Source organism: Leucoraja erinacea, chromosome 12 (genome assembly GCF_028641065.1).
Source record: "Leucoraja erinacea ecotype New England chromosome 12, Leri_hhj_1, whole genome shotgun sequence".
Classification (NCBI taxonomy): Eukaryota; Metazoa; Chordata; class Chondrichthyes; order Rajiformes; family Rajidae; genus Leucoraja; species Leucoraja erinaceus.
The window spans coordinates 36,449,790-36,470,522 of NC_073388.1; the positions used below are offsets into that span (position 1 = coordinate 36,449,790).

Sequence of the window (20,733 nt, forward strand, 5' to 3'; positions counted from 1 at the left end):
TATAAGCTCCCCTCTCATCCTGAATTCCAGTGAAATCAAGCCCAGTCTTTCCAATCTTACCTCATATGACTGTCCCGCCATCCTGGGGATTAACCTCGTGAACGTATGCTGCACTGCCTCAATAGCAAGGATGCCCTTCCTCAATTTAGGAGACCAAATCTGCACACAATACTCCAGATGTGGTCTCACCAGGGCCCTGTACAACTGCAGAAGGACCTCTTTACTCCTATACTCAAATCCCACAACAGCTGCTGGTGAGCTTCTACAGGTCAGCCATCGAGTCAGTTCTCACATACTGCATCACAGTATGGTACTCTGGCTGCACCGCAGAGAACAGGAAAGCTCTCCAACGCGTCATTAAGACTGCTGAGAGGATCACTGGCACCCAGCTCCCCAGACTGGAGGACATCTACCGGACTCGCTGCATCCGGAGGGTCAAGGGCATCATTAGAGACAGCACACACCCTGGACACTGCCTCTTCACCCCCCTGCCCTCAGGAAGACGATACAGGACACTGAGCGCCCGCACGACAAGACTAAAAAACAGCTTCTACTATAGAGCTGTGACACTACTGAACTCTATCCCCCTCCCACACTGATTTCCCCCCCTCTCTCTCACACACCCGCCCATACTCCTATATGTTTATAGTCTAATTTTTTTAATAGTTCTTATTTAAACGTATTTTACACTCATATTCCTGTGCAGCTGGAGGACTGCTCCAATAAAATTTCGTTGTCTTATACAATGACAATAAAGATTATTATTATTATTATCCTCTCGTTCTGAAGGACAATATGCCATTAGCTTTCTTCACTGCCTGCTGTACCTGCATGCTTACTTTCAGTAACTGGTGCACAAGGACAACCAGGTCATGTTGCAGTCCCCTTTTTCCTAATCTGACACCATTGAGATAATAATCTGCCTCCTTGTTCTTGCCGCCAAAGTGGATAACCTCACAATTATCTACATTATTATATCGCATCTACCGTGCAGCTGTCCATGTCACCCTGCAACCTCCCAGCATCCTCTTTGCAGTTCACACTGCCACCCGCTTTGTGTCATCTGCAAATTTGCTAGTGTTACTTTTTAATTCCATCATCTAAATCATTAATATTTATTGTAAGTAGTTGCGGCCACAGCATCGAACCTTGCGGCACTCCATTCGCCACTGCCTGCCGTTCTGTCAGGGACCCGTTTATTTCTACTCTTTGTTTCCTGTCTGCCAACCAATTCTCTATCCATGTCAATACCTTACCACCAATACCAGGTGCTCTAATTTTGCGAACTAATCTCCTGTGTGGGACCTTATCAAAGTCTTTCTGAAAGTCCAGAAACAATACATCCACTGGCTCTCCTTCATCCATTTTACTTGTCACATCCTCAAAAAATTCCGGAAGATTAGGCAAGCAGTATTTCCCCTTTATAAATCCATGCTGACTTGGACCAATCCTTATACTGCTATCCAAATGCGACGATATTACTTCTTTAATAATTGACTCCAGCATCTTCCCCACCAACGATGTCGGGCTAACTGGTTCATTACACAACACTAAATCCAGAATTGCTCAAGCTGCTCAAAGAATCCACTTTGTTACATGCCAATTTTAACTCCCGCTGCAACTTGCACCCTATATCCAGGCTACTGTTTAGGGGCCTGTAGATAACTCACATTAGTGTCTTCTTACCTTTACAATTCCTCAATTCTATGCACAGCGTCTACATCGTCAATCCCCATGTCACCCCTCGCAAGGGACTGAATTTTATCCCTCACCAAATCCTCTGCCCATCAGCTTGTTTTTTCTAAAGGACGTATAACCCTGAATATTCAGTTCCCAGTCCCGATCCTCCTGTAGTCATGTCTCTAACCCCCAAAATATCATATCTACCAATCTCTAACTGAGCCTCAAGCTCATCCATTTTACTTCTTATACTTCATGCATTCATATATAATACTTTTAATCCATTACTCACCTCACCATTCACATCGATTCCTATTTCACTTGGCCATACTCTCCTATCCCTTCGTGAGCTTTCTGCCCCGTTAATTCTGGTGTCTTTCTTAACTTTTCCTATACTCTCTTTCCCTTTAACTCCATCCTTGTATTTCCAATTTGTCTCGTCTCTTCCTCCCCCCCCCCACACTATTTAGTTTAAACCCATCTGTGTAGCAGTGGCAAACCTGCCTGTCAGAATGCTGGTTCCCTGCCTGTTAAGGTGCAAGCCGTCCCATTTGTACAATTCACCCTTACCCCAAAACAGATTCCAGTGGTGTAATAAAAATCTAAATCCCTGCCCCATGCACCAGCTCTTCAGCTCAGCCACATTCAGATCCCCTATCTCATTGTTCCGGTCCTCACCAGCACGAGAAACTTTAAGCAAACCGGAGATAACCACCCTGGAGGTCCTGCTTGTCAGCCTTCTGAGCTCTCTAAAGTCACGCTGCAGAATCTCTTTCCGCTTCTTCCCGATGTCATTTGTGCCGACATGCACTACCATGTCCGGCTGCTCACCTTCACCCTTGAGGATGCTCTGCAATCGGTCCTGGATCCTGGCACCAGGGAGGCAACACACCATCCTTGAATCCTGCCTGTTGCCGCAGAAACCCCTGTCTGTACCTCTCATGATGGAGTCCCTGACTACCACGGCTCTGCCTGATGTCTGTCTTCGGCTTTGCTTCAGCGCCATGTGTTGACTCGCAGACCTGCTCCCTGACCCCTGCTCAGAATGGCAGTGTCTTCTGTCCCAACAGCTTCCAAGAGAGTGAACCTGTTTTCAAAAGGTACATCCCCTGGGGTCTCCTGTACTCCAAACTTCCTTCCCTTCCTCATCTTCACCCACCTCTCTCTTCTGGTACCTTCAGTGTAACGATCTCGCTGCAGGTCCTGTCCTCCCTCAGCCTCCTCGCCGAAGACTCTCAAGCCAAAGACTCGCACTTTTCTCACAAGGCAGTTCCCTCGACTTTAAAAATACTTTACTTGTAGATAGCTTGCGTAGGATCTCATCGACTCTAGGTATGGAGTGTCTCTCGTATTATTGCCTCATTTACCCGTCTCATGTGCACGCGAAGCTTTATCTCTCCGTTTGGTTTTGATACAACAACAGGACTGACCCATGGTGTCCATTCTTCAACAGGTTCAATGATATTCTGTTCAATGAGCTCTTGGGTCTTGGCCTCAACCATTTCTCTTAATCCCAATGGAGTTCATATTGGTTGCGCTGCAGGCTTAAAATTTGGGTCCATCTTCAGTTTGACTTGACGATCATGCATTTTTTCAATTTCTTCAAATACTGGCTTGAACCCCTTTAAGTCTGCATATGACTTCAGTGAGCACATTTATCCCAATGTGTAACATACCTAATGGTTGAGCAGTTTTTTCTACTCGTGAATGGCTCACCTTTCCCCATGAAGACCACAAATTCAGCCATAGTGTGCTTGTCACCTGCTTGGAACCTGCCCTGAAAAATTCAACCATCAGGAGTGGTTTGTAAGCTTGTCACTTTCTGCTTCCATTTTAAGTCTCCCACAGTGCTCTAACCCTGCTATCAACATGTCTACCACATCTCCATCAGGACCTTTGTGGCTTATTGTCGATAGAGGTATATCCTGATCCATCCTTACAATTTGCTTCTCACACTTGACGTATATTCTGATAGTATCTATCTCTGTGCTCTTCTTCATCCAAATCTATTTCCTTTTCCATCATCTCTCTTTGGTTTGCCTGATGTTTGATACTTCTTTGCAAAATGGTATTTCTTTTCCACACCTTCTGCATGTTTGCCCCCCTGGCAGGGCAACATGAATGTCAAAAATGTTCACATCTAAAACACTCAGTCATCTTCGAAACATTGCAATAGAAACTTCGAGCCAGCACCGCCATTCAATATGACATCTCCAATTCAATATAACACCACAACAGCTGCGGCAATTTTGATGTGCTGTTGTATTGTTGATAGCAAAGGTATATCAACTGGAGTGCACCATCCATCTTAGTTTTGTCAACCACGTTTACATTCACTGAGGTGGACCACAGGTACCTTGGTGTGCAGCTTGACAGTGAGCTGGACGGAAGAGTCATATGGAGGCGATTTGATAGTATCTAGTAGACTGTATTCTAAGGAGGCTAAAGTCCAATATCTGTCAACCCCTACTTTCCTGTTTCCATCATGGCCTGCTCTGTTTTTGGTTGTGGCCTGTTGGTTTGATACCGAATTCTTTGCAAAATGACTGGATTTCTTTTCAGGAAGGCCTTCTGCAGTGTTTGCCCTAATGGTCAAGCAGGGGCAACCAGAATGAAAAAAATAGGCTCAATAATTCACCACTCCAAAACAGGTCAAGTCATCTTCGTCAAACTGATTGCACCAATGTAGACATAGGAAGTCTTGTATACCAGCTGCTATAAGGTTTTATAATGCACAAACATTTTAACTTATTATGTATTGAAGATATCTGTTGAAATGTGTGGTGTTATGTCTGTCTTGAAGCTGTTGTGGCACTGTAATTTCCTGTAAAGGATTATTAAAGGTTATTCTATTCTATCTATTCTATTCTATTCAGTACCCCGTTCCTGCTTTCTCCCGATATCTCTTGATTCCGTCTCGACATCCACCATCTTCAGTTTTGGATGACCCTTACGATGTCCATGTCCCTTGCAAGTGCCAGAAGATAACATCTTGGTTTCCTCCATCCAATCTCATTGGTCTGGAACTGGGTTTACACTGCTTCAAATGAACAGTTTCTCCTAATGTTAGCGTGTCACCTTTCTCCAACAATTTGCGTCTTAAGCCATTTGAATTGCAACATTGTACAACCTGATCCCTGATTTGATTTGCCAACTCGGCTCCATAGTTGCATCCCCCAGATACTTAACACAATCTTGTGACAAACTGAGCAATGCTTCCCCCCATCTCTCTGGGTTGATTGCCAGAATACATGTTGTTGAAATGTAGCATTTTTGTTTGCACCAGCATATATATTTACTCAGCAAGCATAGTATGTACTCAGTTGTTCATCAATCCTGCTATATGTGTTCCAGAGTATTCAATGGGAGTGAATAGTCTAAACTTATTTTTATTTTTGGATATGTACATAGAAAGCTCAGGCAACAGTATTTTTAATGCCACTGCTTGTGTTTAACACAGATATTGGGGCAAAGAACATGTTCATGTGCTATGATGTTCTATGCTCTATTCTATGAAAACCTGGTAAAAACTTTAATATGAACAGATATTGTGAATGTCCTCCACATTTTCTGCCAGCTCCAACATGATTCCAGCTACATGTTCTCCTCTTTGCCCCTTTCTGCATTTGAGCAGGGACCATTCTGTGTCCATTCATCTGTTCCCAGCATTAAATGCCCCATCCCATGACATCTTCCCAGGCAACCAGTGAGGATGCAACATTATTCACCTATTCCCTCCACACAAGGAGCCAAGCATTAATTCCAAATGAAGTAATGATTAATTTCCAATCTAGTTTACTGAATTTGGTGCTCTTCTCAATTTTGGAGAAACTAAATGCAGAATAGGTGGTCACTTCCCAGAGTCTTAGTCATGCAGTGTGGAAACAGATTGAACTCACCATTGTCGACAAAGTGCCCATTTTAAGCTAGTCCCATTTGCTTGCGTTTGACCCATATCCCACTAAACGCCTATCCATGTACCAGTCCAAATGTATTTTAAATGATAGTGTACTTGCCTGAAACACCTTTTCTGGCAGTTCACTCCCTTTACATACCCCCTTCCATTTGGAAACGTTACCCCTCAGGTTCCTCTTAAATCTTTCCACTCAAGCCAATGCCCTCTATTTCTTGAATCACCTACTCTAGGAAAAAGACAGCATTCACCCCATCTATGTCCCTCATGATTTATACACCTCTGTAAGAACGCACCTTAGACTCTTATGCTCCACGCGATTTTGTCCTAGCCTGCCCAAACTTTCCCCATAACTCTGTCCCTCAAGTTTTGGCAACTTTTTTTATAAATCTCTTCTACACTTATTCCCGGTTTGCACTTTAAAACTGCGCTTTGTTAATTTAATTTAATAAGAACGAACACTGTAAAGCACAATTAAATGTAGACTTTATAGACCTTCAATTAAATGCCTCCTACCCCACCTTCAGTTGTGTGTGGACAGACCATAATTGATTCATGGTGCAAGCCTAGTGCACAATGCTTGTTACCATTATTTATATTGCAGTATAATATTGAACAGAGAACTGTACAGAAAGTGTTTGTAATCTGATTTGATTATAACGTTTGTTTGTGTAATTCTTTCATTGGTTGAGTAGTTTTGCATCATTGCTGTTTATCATTTCTGAATACATTGCAGTCAACAGGGTACTCTGGAGTTGAGAAACAAGATATGAATAATGCAGAACAAAAATATGGTGAGGCACAGCGGCATGTAGAATGGCGTCATGAAGAAAGGAAACACGTTAAACAGATCAGGAAAGACCACATGAAGGTATCTGGTCACAAAGACCACATGAAGGTTTCTGGTCGCTAATATAATTCTTTTTTTCCCAGAAATATGAAAAGGTGTTATGGATAAATTCTAATCCAGAACAGAAATTTAAAAAAAAATCTAAATTGTCTCAATTATAGTTATAGTGTGGAAAGATTTATTTGGGTAAGATGTGAGAGTACAATATGTCTGTGCTGAAACATGTATAATGAGCAGTGGGGGCGAGATAAAGTCTGGCAAGTTATGGGTGGATCCAGACTTCTGCTCCCAAGATGAGGTTTTTCCAGTCTAGAATGAATGATCTGAATGATCTCTTTCTTTAGTGATGTTTAAGAAAGAACTGCAGATGCTGGAAAAAAAGAAACTACAGATGCTGGTAGACAAAAATGCTGGAGAAACTCAGCAGGTGCGACAGCATCTATAAGGCGAAGGAATAGGTGACGTTTCGGGTCAAGACCCTTCTTCAGCATGATGTGGGGGGGGAGGGGGCAGGAAGAAGAAAGAAAGAGGCGAAGACAGTAGACTGGGGGAGCTGGGGAGGGGAAAGAGGGAGAAAGCAAGGACTACTTGAAATTGGAGAAGTCAATGTTCGTACCGCTGGGGTGTAAACTACCCAAACAAAATACGAGGTGCTGCTCCTCCAATTCTTTAGTAACCGTGGTTTACCTTCTGCTGTTGTAGATGGATCCCTCACTTGTGTTTCCTTTGTGTCCCACAGTTCTGCTCCTTCTTCCACTTGCTCTAGACAGAACAAGGATAAACTTCCCTTGGTCCTTGCTTTTGACCCTACCAGCCTTCGTGTCCAACACATAGTTTTCCAACAATTCTTCCACATTCAATGTGATCCCACAATACCAGGAGTAGACTGTCCTAGGCCTCCATTGCTCCTTGTAAACTTGAGGAATAGTTAACTTTTAGGTAACATTTTCCTGACCATCCTCCCCTTGTCTGTTTCCCACCCTGGTTTGCTCGCATTTTTCCCCCATCCCTCCTCGGGATTTACATTTCACTCCTTATCAGACACTATTCTGTCTCTTTTTCAACTCTATCCTTTATCCACCCATTTGCCACGTTTGTCCTGCCCCCACCTCTCTTCCAGCTTTCTTTTTCCCACTACAATCAGCCTGAAGAAGAGTCCCAAAATATTGCCGTGTGTGTGTGTGTGTGTGTATAGCATCTACAATTTATTGTGTCTCCACTTTATAAGAATCTTGGTATATTGCTATATATAACATTTTCCATACTGTGTGCTCCGTATGATTTATTGCTCAAAAATGTCCTGCAGAATAGAACTTTCTATCAAATTTAACCCATCTCATCAAGCTTTCTTTCCTCAGCAGTTGAGATCTTCAAAGAAGACTAAAGAGGAATTTGCATATGAAAATAAGGCATGTAGTCCTTATTTTAAGTTTATAATATAACTTAATCTCTCATATCTATGCTGTAGAAAGTTTAGAAAAGACTGGAAAATGCAAAGTGAAACTAAAAGTGAAAATTAACAAAATAGAGGCTGCGGAAAATATTGTCAATAGGCTGTGGGCCGAGGAGCTTTCTCCTTCAAGTTTGTGACAAACTCACGGAACTACTGAATTTTTAACATATTTGGTAAAAATATTATAGAAATGATAGCTGAAACTCGTCAAGAACAAAACCTGCACATTTTTTAAAAATATGACAAAAACTTCCAATTTTCCATGTAGTAATTATCCAATCAAACCACGTTTGACATTGAGGTCGGGCGCAAATTGACCAATCCCGCACTTTGTGTTATGGTCACTAGGCAGCGAGGACCCTGGGATCATGGCTGTCTCCTCATTACATCAATAACAATAGCAACGTTTCTGAGGAATAAAGGTAATGCTAACCTTGCTGATAATTTGTTTTTCAATGGACTTGTCTTTATAAAGTAATGATGTGAACGGTTAAATAAAAATGATAAATAACAAATGTAGGGTCAGAGTCGGTCGGTCAGTCTGTCAGTCGGGCTTGTCGGTAGGCTGAAGGATGCTGTGGAGGATCGGTCGGGCTGTCGGTAGGCCGAAAGATGCTGTGGAGGATCTGACGGGCCGTCAGTGGGTGGTGAGAGTGGCGGGGCCGCCGGTGGATGGTGAGTGTGGTTGGTCCGCCGGTGGTTGGACAGATGGTGGGTGCTGAGAGGGGTCGGTCGGGCTGCCGGGCAGCCGGTGTTGCAGCAAGCGAGCGGGCAGTCTGACGGAGCCAACGTTATGGTGGTGCTGAAGGTGGCCTGGGCGGTGTGCAGGGCAGTGCTGCTCCCCACCATCATCACCACGATGATCGAGAAGGGCATGCTGGCCGAGGTGGATGCGCTGCGGGGCCACACGTACGGAGCCCGCAGCCGGTCCCAAAGCGGCTCCAGCTAAGCCGTGCGCAGCTCTGGAAGGGGGGGGAGAGTTAAGGTTAAGGTTTTCCTGTCAGTGGAAGATGCCTTAGCCTTCCCCCAGCCTGGCACTGCCCCAGTCCCACTATGGCCGTGACCCCCACTCTGCACACTGGCAGTCACTGTGGTTCAGTAAATGGGGGAACCCACAGGAACTGCCCTCACCCATTAATTAGGCTGGTTCAGGAGCGGGACCTCTGTGACAGTCTCATTCAAAATACACACAATTATATGAATTATTATTTTTATATCATATAATTATATGATTACAGTCATATATATATTATATATATATATATATATTTAAAAAAAAAATATCTATATATATGGCCATCTAGTGTCATATATATATGTGTGTGTGTGTGTACATATATATATATATATATATATATATATGTGTGTGTGTATATATATATATATATGTGTGTGTGTGTGTATATATATATATATATATATATGTATGTTGTGAAACGTATCTGAAGCGTCGCTGAATATCTGTCCCAGCCCGTGTGCGCGATTTTCGCGCCGTTTAGAGGGGCGCGGGTTTAAAACGTGATTTTCCCTAGGCTGTTCAAATCGAGGATGTTCAGCCTAGTTAATTATTAACGAAAATTCGCTGGAAGATTCCGTCGCTTTAGCTATTACAGGTGCACAACCTTTTATCCGGCGTTCCGGAAACCGAAAAACTCCGAAAACCGGCCATTTTTCCAGGATGTCGTCTGCACACCAAAGTTCACGTTTGGCGCCAAACTTGACCCGAAACGACCCACGGTCAACCCAGGTCTGTACTACTGTAGCGGCTGCCTCCTCCCCGGAGACCGGGGAGACACTTAAACATCTGTAAATCATTGCTTAAATGTTAGTCAGTTAGTTTGGAGGGCTTTTATGTGAAGGGGTAAACTTTAATTCTTAGTCCCCTACCTGGTCGGAGAGGCGGGGAGCAGTCAATGCCTTACCGGGTCGCTGTGCAGTAAGCTCCGCAGCGCTGTGGCCGCCAACTCTCAGCTGGGGCTGCGGGAGTCCGGCCGCAGGCGGCGCCGGTTGTAGCTCCGACCCCGGCAACTCTACCCCTGGCTGCGAGGCGCTCCAAATCCACCGCCGCCCGCGGCCGGACGCCCGCAGCCCCAGCTCCGCGAATGTTGGGAGTCGGCGGCGTCACAGCACTGGGATACCAGCGGGGAGCGGGCAATGCCTTACCGGGTCGCCGTGTGGTAAGCTCCGGAGCGCTGTGGCCGCCGACTCCCAACATTCGCGGAGCTGAGGCTGCGGGCGTCCGGCGCTGGATTTGGAGCGCCTCGCAGCCAGGGGTAGAGTTGCCGGGGTCGGAGCTCCAACCGGCGCCGCCCGCGGCCGGACGGAGCCCCCAGCTCCGCGATGTTGGTAGTCGCCGACCAGGTAGGGGACTAAGAATCAAAGTTTCCCCCTTTACCCCCACCCACCACCACCACATAAAATCCCTCCAAATTAACTGACTAACATTTATGCAATGATGTACAATGATTCCCCGGTCTCCGGGGAGGAGGCAGCCACTCCAGACTTTTCAAGCCGCCCGCGCTACCTTCCTAATCTACGCTAAAAATCTTCCATTCGGAAATCCGAAAATGTCCGAAATCCGACAAGTGTCTGGTCCCAAGGCTTTCGGATAAAACGTTGTGCACCTGTATTACTTTTAAGGGCTTTATATAATTGTTATAGTAGTGTAAAGATTAACCTCTAAACCCCCGACCGCTGGCAACGGGTAGGTAGGCTGTTTATTTTTACATTAAAAAGGGCTTCTTAAGATCCCTTTATACAAAGTTTAAAGTTACGAGTAGCTAATTTTGGGCCCATTATATCCCGCAGTATTTTTCTGGGCATTTGAGGGCATAAATCTAGCGCAATGTGAACGTTCACGGGATCCCACTAGAAAGCTGATTTAAATTGACTTTAATTTACAGCAATTAAACACTAAATTCCTTCCAAATGAGATTTAAAAATCACGTTTTATAGTGAATTATTTTTGAATATTATTTGGACACATAGGCTATTTAAAAATGTTAATCATTTATTAAGAAATAGATAGATGTTTAGATCTAGTAATTGAAGTCTGAAATTAGCTACAATTGGGTAACTAACTAATTATATGCTTTAATTTCAGGTCATCCAAGTAAGATTGTTTTATATTTGTTTCAGAATGCTTCAATCTATGATAACTGAAAATTTCATTCAGTTCTCTTAATTTTTAAGAAGGTTATGGGCTTTTGACTGTCCACAATCACAGTTTTTTTGTTATGTCCATAGAAAATCAATGGGGAACAAGATGCTAATTTCCGAGTATGAAAATGGCCATAACTTTTTAAGTACTTGAGATATGAAAGTGAATTAGGTGTCAAATTAAACTTCTTTTTATGCTTTATCTGATGGGATAAATTGCAGACTTGAGTTTTAAAATCTCAAAATTTTGTAACATTGCTAATATATATATATATATATATATATATATATATATATATATATATATATATATATATATATATATATACATATAATATATATATGTATATGTGTGCGTGTATGGGTATGTATATGGATATATATATATGGTTTAAATAGACTGCAACACGGAAATAGGCTCCCCATGGTGTAATATGGGCATTGGACACTAGATGGCGCCTATTTTATCCCATTTTCTAATTAGTTTAATTGATGTGCAACTTTTGGCACTGACGAGTTATGACTTCCTTCTCAATTCTATTTTATCTAAATCTGTGCAAAATTTCATGTAGTTCCAAGACATGGGTCACAAAAGTTGATTTCAAGACACATTTTTGATGCTCGGCCCGCAGCCTACAAATAAAATTAAGGGAAACACCAACTATTAAAATATAGAAGATGAGTGTGTATCTTTGATCGGTCCTTGAAAGAATGGGATACAATGCATGTTATAATTGAGGAGAAATATAAAATTGTAGGAGAGGAAAATAGTTACAGGAGAATATTACGTTTTTACACACTTGGACATTGGTAAATTGAGTCTAAGATTCAACTTGGGTAAATTAGGTCCAACGTACCCAGGTTGTTCTGAAAAGAAATGAGAAAATGGTGCTATCCATGCTTATCTATTCTTCCCCTTTATGAGCGTGACGCTGGAGTAACATGGTCCTGTTTTACAGAAGAAAGAAATAGTAAGTTGTTACTGGCCAATCATCCTATCCTCAGCAGTGGGTAAATAATAGGGAACAAGTCTTAAAAGTTTGGACAATTTGGCATTAAGGTAGAAGTGGTTTTATCAAGAACAATTGGCATACACTGATGATAGAATAGTTGTCTCTGAGCAATATCTGAATTTCTGAGAGAATATCAATGAGAATTGATGGACAATATGAAGCTGTAGATCTTCGTAAATATTTTTGATAAAGTAATGTCGCTGGTAAAGTAAAAGTCAATTGACTTTGGGGGTAAAGGAGCAAGTTAAAACCGAAATGGTTCAATGGCATGAAGTAAATAGGTGACAAGCTATCTCTCTTTGCATCCCACACAATCTAACCTACCATACGGAACCTTGTCAAATGCCTTACTGAAATCCATGAAATTATCAGATGATAAACACATTTGGCTTTCTGATTGGGAATAAGGAAGAAGCTTTATGTTGCACAATAATTCAACAGAAAAGTAGCAGCTGGAATTCAGTCAGAAGAATGTCAGGTGCTGCACGAACTAAGGGGAAATGAGAGTCAGGAAATAACAATAATGGTAGGATACTGGGAAGTGGAAGAATTCAACCTTTAGTGCATTCCAGAAATTGCTGAAGATCTAAAACCTGGATGATTTCCTTCAGTGGCCAAAGTATAGAATGTAAGAACAAAGTGTTAATTAAATATTTAAGCCTCAGCTAGCATACTGTATACAGTTCTGTTCACCAAATGATAGGGAGGCAAAAGTTGGATTCAAGAGTACAGAACTAGTATTGTGTTCAGTTCCGGGCACCATGTTATAGGAAAGGTGTCAAGCTCGAAAGGGTATAGAAAAGATTCACGAGGATGTTTCCAGGATCCAAGGGTCTGAGCTGTAGGGAGAGGTTGAGTAGGCTGAGATTCTATTCCTTGGAGCGCAGGAGGATGAGGGGGTGATCTTTCGAGGTAAATAACATAATGAGAGCAATAGATTGGGTAGATGCACAGAGTCTCTTGCCAGAGTAGGTGAATCAAGGACCAGAGGACATATGTTAATGGTTAAGGGGAACATATTTAACAGAATCAGAAACAGATGGATAATTTTTTTGTACAATGAGTGGTGGGTATATGAAACAAGCTGCCAGAAGAGTTGAGGCAGGGACAACCCCGACTTTTAAGTTAGACACGTACATGAATAGGACAGGTTTGGAGGAATATTGGCTAAACATGAGCAGGTGGGACAAGTTTAGCTGGGACATGTTGGTTAGTGTGGACAAGTTGGACCGAGGAGCCTGTTTCCATGCTGTATCACTTTGACTAGCAATGTGACCCTATTGTTTAGGATCCATCTTCAGACAGAAGAAGAGTCTGAAGAAGGGTCTTGATCTGAATGTCACCCATTCCTTCTCTCCAGAGATGCTGCCTGTCCCGCTGAGTTACTCCAGCAACTACCAGAACAAGGGGTCATAGTTTAAGGATAAGGGGGAAATCTTTTAGGACCGAGATGAGGAAAACTTTTTTCACACAGAGAGTGGTGAATCACTGGAATTCTCTGCCGCAGAAGGTAGTTGAGGCCAGTTCATTGGCTATATTTAAGAGGGAGTTAGATAAGGCCCTTGTGGCTAAAGGGATCAGGGGGTATGGAGAGAAGGCAGGAACAGGATACCGAGTTGGATGATCAGCCATGATCATATTGAATGACGGTGCAGGCTCGAAGGGCCGAATGGCCTACTCCTGCACCTATTTTCTATGTTTCTATAATAGTACAATGTCTTTGGTGTAAGAGGGTTTGAGTACAATATGTTTTAGTGCAATTATAAAGGCCTCCAATGGAATAATGTGTATATGTCTGACCTCCCTATTTAAGAATATCTCATCTATGCATTTGGTGCTCACAATGTGGGCTCCTTTTCATCAGCGAGACCTAGGCGACTTTTGCCAAACATATGTGTTCAGTCTGCCAAAGCATGCTGGATCTCTCAATTGCTAATTATTTTAACTCCCCTTCTCATCTCCATACTGACCGTTCTTTTCTGGGAGACCTCCACTACCCAAGTCCACACGTAATCACAAAGGACGGTATCTCATAACTTGTTTGAGAAGCTTGCAAATCAACAGTATGAACATTGAATTATCAATTTTTAGCAATACCCCTTACCACTTCTTTCTGGGGTGGGGAACAGGACCCTGTTCCTTTTCTCCCAAGGCCCCTCACCCCACTTTATATTTTGTCTCTCTTTATCTGACACCCTTTTGTTATGATTTTATCTCTAGTCTTTGTCATTTACTACACCAATCTACAAATCAAATTCCCCTTTCCCTGTATCTGCCTATCATTTACCAGGCTATGTCCTACCTCCAGCTCCCTTTTCTAGCTTTCTCACTCCATGGCAACGTCTGAAGAACGTTCCCAACCTAAAATGTTGTCTATCCAATCCCTTCCCAGACACTGCCTGACCCACTCGCTTACTCCAACACTTTGCTTTGCTCAAGATTCAAGCATCAGCAGTTCCTTATGTCTCCCTTTTTGCTGCTCCACTGTGAAATCTCCTCAAAAGTATGCCTACTTTGAAGAGGTTCTCTGGGAGTTCTGAGAACTCTCTCACTGCTCTCTATCTGTGATGCCTGCTGCTCCCCAACCACGTTCTGACCCAGAATTGCTACAGCCATGTGTGTTTCCTCAACAATTGCCACTCTCTTGTCTTTCATGTCCAACTCTGTTTCCAGGCCTCCCAAGGCCAACCAAGGTATCTAAACTCCATCCATCAGTTCTCGCACTAGTTCTTCATCCACACACTAAATTCTTCATTCTCCACTATGCATTGGTAGTTTCTAACCCTCTTAATTGTTCCAGGCCTCACTTACCCATAGAAACCTAGAAAATAGGTGCAGGAGGAGGCCATTCGGCCCTTCGAGCCAGCACCACCATTCATTGTGATCATGGCTGATCGCCCCCTATCAATAACCCGTGCCTGCCTTCTCCCCATATCCCTTAACTCCACTAACCCCTAAAGCTCTATCTAACTCTCTCTTAAATCCATCCAGTGATTTGGTCTCCACTGCCCTCTGTGGCAGGAAATTCCATAAATTCACAACTCTCCGGGTGAAAAAGTTTTTTCTCACCTCAGTCTTAAATGACCTCCCCTTTATTCTAAGACTGTGGCCCCTGGTTTTGGACTCGCCCAGCATTGGGAACATTTTTCCTGCATCTAGCTTGTCCAGTCCTTTTATAATTTTATATGTTTCTGTAAGATATCCCCTCATCCTTCTAAACTCCAGTGAATACAAGCCTAGTCTTTTCAATCTTTCCTCATATGACAGTCCTGCCATCCCAGGGATCAATCTCGTGAACCTACGCTGCACTGCCTCAATCACTAAGATGTCCTTCCTCAAATTAGGAGACCATAACTACACAATACTCCAGATGTGGTCTCACCAGAGCCCTATACAACTGCAGAAGTTACTCTTTACTCCTTTACTGAAATCCTCTTGTTATGAAGGCCAACATTCCATTAGCTTTCTTCACTGCCTGCCATACCTGCACTCCAACTTTTAGTGACCAGTGTACAAGGACACCCAGGTCTCCCTGTACCTCCCCCTTACCTAACCTAACCCCATTGAGATAATAATCTGCCCCCTTGCTTTTGCCGCCAAAGTGGATAATTTCACTTTTATCTATATTATACTGCATCTGCCACGCATCTGCCCACTCACTCAACCTGTCCAGGTCACCCTGCAACCTCCTAACATCCTCTTGACAGTTCACACTGCCACCCAGCTTTGTGTCATCCGCAAACGTGCTAGTATTGCTCCTAATTCCCCCTCACAAATCATTAATATATATGGTAAACAGTTGCGGCCGCAACACCGAGCCTTGCGGCACTCCACTCACCACTGCCTGCCATTCTGAAAAGGACCCGTTCACTCCTACTCTTTGCTTCTGGTCTGCCAACCAATTTTCTATCCATGTCAACCCCCTACCCCCAATACCATGTGCTCTAATTTTAGTCACCAGTCTCCTGTGCGTGGCCTTATCAAAGGCTTTCTGAAAGTCTAGATACACTACATCCACTGGCACCCCTTCATCCATTTTACTTGTCACATCCTCCCTCAGACCTCCAGACTCAGCTCTACTTCATCCTCTGCTGGATCCACACCTTCCACTAGTGCATCTTCATTTACCTATCTCCACTAAGTTTTGCAAGTGCACAACTCCAGACCAGAACCCTCCTAAGCTCTATACTACCCAACCACGCTCCACATCGCTGCATTAGCGGATCATGCCGCGCGCCTGAATGACACCTCGCTGGCCGCATCCCAGCCTGGGCCACAAAACCTACCTGTCCACACGATCTCGGACAGATGATGACTGCCCACAGGCCAGGGCCACTGTCTGCTGATCTTCACAGTCTTCCTGTACGCCCACAGGCCAGAGCCACTAATGCTGCTGGCCCTCACTGCATTTGCAGCTACTCCCATCCTTTGAGCATCCCCCGCCAACCATCTAACTTCGGGACCAATTTTTTTTCCACCACCAGTACACCATCAACTGCCTTAATTTCTCTACACCCTTAAGCATTGCAAACTCTTCATTCTGAATGTGCAGCCCTCCACTCAATCAGTAACAATCCCTATATTGTTATCAAACCGACTGACAAGGGAGGTTCCATCGTAGCATGGCATTCAGATCTCTATCGTGCTGAGGCCGCCATCAGATCTTGAACACCTGTTCATATCTACCCCTCTGCTCCATATTGCATTGGTAGTGAAGGGAATGAAAATGTTGTGTTTAATGAGGTGTCAAATCAGCAGCTATTTTCTTCTGTCAGATCATAGTAATGCACAGCACAGAAATGGACTGTACAGTCCACAGTATGTGCTGATCCATACTAAGCATGGAATAATCCCAGTTTTTTTTTAAATGTTCCCAAAAATTCCCAATCACTATCCCCAGATATTACCACTCACCTTCACAATGGGGAAATTTACAACGGCCAATTAATGTGGCAGCCCATGCATCTTTGGAATGCGTGCCCAGAGAAACCCATGAGGTTACAAGGAGAATGTGCAAATTCCACAGAGATGGCACCAGAGATCAGATTTGAACTTGAGTTGCTGGAGCTGTAAGGCTGTAACAGAAGATACAGCAGGTTTACATGGTAAACTAAAATTGTGTACATGTTAAGCAAATAATTTATTAGCCTTCAGTGTAGACCTTGAGTCCTTGTTAAAGTATTATACTCATTTTGATCAGGCAGATAGATTATATTTAACGGTCTTCATATAACTTACTCAACAACTCACTTTAAGCTGCATTTTACTAAGCTGTAAATCAATATCTTGCTGTTCAAGAGTATTTATTTGACCTAGGCACAGGATATGAACCTAAACAATAAAAATCATATTTGATGTATCTATAAGGCTACATGACAAATAAACACTCTTAAAATGTAAGATATTGATTTGTAGCTAAATACAATTCAAATTAAAGTAGGTTCTCATAAATTATCTGAAGACTTGTCACATTCATTAAAATGAGTTATTGCACATGCCTCTGTATTAGAATTGATTGGAATGCATAATCCGAATATACTTTGTTGAAGAATGTCAAGCTGATTATTAATCATTTTATAGTATGAAAAAGAAAAGAAACATCACCCCTAAGTCTCTGCAATTCTTCAGAACCCCCAGATCTGGATATTTGAAATGGCAGATCTCTACATAGAAAGGAAAGGGATTAAAACATTTTCTTTGTTACCTCCTTTTGCTTTTTCATTTGGTGAAGAAATTGACTCGCATTGATATGTTTTTCATATTGCCAGGATACCTCAATATACATCTAAAACCAAAATTCAATATCTTATGATTAAAATATACTACAGGTTCACAACCTTTTATCCGAAAACCTTGGGACCAGACACTTTTCGGATTTCGGAATTTTTCGGATTTCGGTATGGAAGATTTTTAGCGTAGATTTTAATGTTTTTTAGATAAAACATTACAGGGGCTCAGTGGTAGAGTGCTCGGCTCGTGGACGCAAGATCGCGAGTTTGCGCCCCGATCCCGGCAGTTACTCGGTGAGGGAGGTAGCGCTCCCTTGTCACCCTAGCGGGGCTACATGGCCTTAGGTGGCCTAGCTCGGGGATTCTTGAATCCCCCAAATAAATAATGAAAAAAAAGATAAAACATTAAGTAAAACTTTAAACATAAACAGGCTCAAACTAAGCTAAACACATGAAAATATACTTGCATGCAGTAGCCAGTCCGATGATTTTCAGGGCCCTCTTGCCGTGAAAGATGGAACTCCAGCGTCGGGTGAAACAATTCCTCAGCGGCTTGGAAAGTCTGGAGAGGCTGCCTCCTCCCCGGAGACCGGAGACCAGGGCACTTGTAGCCCTCAGGCCGCGCCGCTCCGACCCGGCGAACTTGATCCCTGGCTCCGCTGCGCTCCAAATCCAGCGCTGCCCGCGGCTGGACGCCTGCAGCCCGAGCTCCGCTATGTTGGGAGTTGGCGGCCACAGTGCTCCGGAGCTTACCGCACGACGACCCGGTAAGGTATCCCAGAGCTGCGCCGCCAAAGCTGTAGGCCCGGCCGGTCCCGACAGGAAACACCGCTCCATTCTCGATGGTAGGCCGCGAGGACGGGGCGAAGAAGCAGCTTGGAGGGATGGTGCCTCTCCGGCCAGGTAGGGGACTAAGAATTAAAGTTTCCCCCTTTCCCCCCCCCCACCCACCACATAAAAGACCTCCAAATTAACTGAGTAACATTTAAGCAATGATTTACAGATGTTTAAGTAGCTACAGTAGTACAGACCTGGGTTGACCGTGGGTCGTTTCGGGTCAGGTTTGGCGCCAAACGCGAGCTTTGGTGTGCAGACGACATCCTGAAAAAAATGTTCAGTTTTCGAGCTTTTCGGTTTTCGGAATTTCGGATAAAAGGTTGTGAACCTGTACTGACATGCATACGAAATATATTAATGATGTAAATCTTTTTGGTGTCATTTGGGAGTCAATATTGGCCAGGACTTAGACAGTTCATCTAATGTTCTTCCAAATAATGGCATGAGGTCTTATAGTTATATTTATTGGACAGTAGTTCCTTTGTTGTGGCACTCCTCTGTGTTACATTGTAAGAACAGACTAGGTTTTTGTATTCGAGGGTAACTTCTCCCTAAAAGATAATCAATTGAGCCGTGGATGTCCTAAGAACAAAAACATAGTGTACTGAAAGTACTATGTCTATCCTTTTCTCAATTAATGAAATATCTTGATATATTTGCATGTTTTTACCATTACAGTCAGATATTGAAACTACATCCATGCCTTCGGCAGCATCTGCTCAGATCATATCTTCTTCACCTTCTGTCCAGGTTATACGTAGCCTATCGTTTGAGGTATCGTAACTGCATTTATACATTTTCTATTTTGCCTTTCTAAATATTCCAAGATCATTCATTAGAATACTCTTACTGCAAATTAACTAATCCAATAGAAATTTCATACAGTAACTTTTTTTAAAATATGAAATGCTGAACTTTGTCTCTTTGAAAATTCTACAGTTATGGCTTTCACAAAAATAAAATATTTGTTTAAACATTGTGTCCTGTCACAGGAGGAAGGCAGGTCCGTTGCCTTTTCCGCACCATCCGCAGCTGTACCTTTTGGTCTCAAGCCTCGATCTGGTAAGTTGTATGCTGTTTCCTCAGAATCCTACTCCCTATTTCACACAATGTTAAGCTTCACATTATTACCTGTAAATATTGAGGTTGGAAATTAGTCTGTAAAATTAATCTTTGCAATACATTTACAGGTAATTTTGATATAGTACCAGTAAATGTGGTTATCGTTATCATTTTATGTAGATATAATGACTGTTCAAAGACTCAATAGCACGTAAATGGGCTATATATCTAAAGATCTAGAACAAATTTATAAAGCAGCAGTCTGTGAATTAACACTGTGGTCAAATTTGTGGTTGGCAAACGTTGTTGTGACGGAGAACAACTGAAGTTATATTTATGAGTCCCAGACTTGAAAACTTGCCTTTTATGTTTGCAAACTTGTATTTTTGTTCAATTATATTTTTGAATAGAATTCAAATAGTAGATTATGTATTGTTTCTTTGTTCTTATAAATAATTGTGAGAAATGACAGAATACTACAAAATATGGCAGTGTATTTAGATATGGCAGAAAATTTAGTATTACCTCAAGATATAAGGGTGCCACTAACCTTTCCAATAAAAATGTGATATCAGGGAAACATTTTATACTTGAATGTGATATTTCACAACATTAAACGCTTCATTAACTTACTGTGCTGTGATTGACTATGGACCATAATTTGCTGTGGCAATGTGTCTAAAATTGGTTTCGCTTTATTGAACTTGCGCATTTAAGTTTTAAGTTTTTTGTGTGTCAAATTGCTAAAAGTATGATCTTGAGCTGTTGCTGCTAGGAACATTGGACATTGAAGTTCTGTGTAAACATGGAAATATTTGAGTATCACATTGAAAGAATATTAAACCAGGACTGAAAAGGAAGTGTAAATTAGAATGGGCAAGTTCATTTTTAACTCGCATATGAATGGGGAAAGTAATTAGTTTGAGAGCAAAAGGAAAGAAAAGTATGAAACTTCAACAATTAAAATCTGAGGGTGCTCAGTTTTGGCTTTTATTTAACACAGGATATATTTGCTTCAGAGGGAGTGCAGTGAAGGT

The 20,733-nt window shown here is 42.6% G+C and overlaps 1 protein-coding gene across 4 annotated transcripts in view; it reads left to right on the top strand.

Annotated features, from left to right (window-relative positions):
* The window catches only part of lrch2 (leucine-rich repeats and calponin homology (CH) domain containing 2), a 105,471-nt gene that overhangs the window by 61,978 nt on the left and 22,760 nt on the right, over positions 1 to 20,733 (top strand). For all 4 annotated transcript variants that reach the window (XM_055643929.1, XM_055643930.1, XM_055643931.1 and 1 more), the window contains 3 exons: positions 6,330 to 6,464; positions 19,313 to 19,408; positions 19,627 to 19,696. In XM_055643929.1, coding sequence (XP_055499904.1) covers positions 6,330 to 6,464; positions 19,313 to 19,408; positions 19,627 to 19,696 — 301 coding nt within the window. The remainder of the gene's footprint in view (positions 1 to 6,329; positions 6,465 to 19,312; positions 19,409 to 19,626; positions 19,697 to 20,733) is intronic.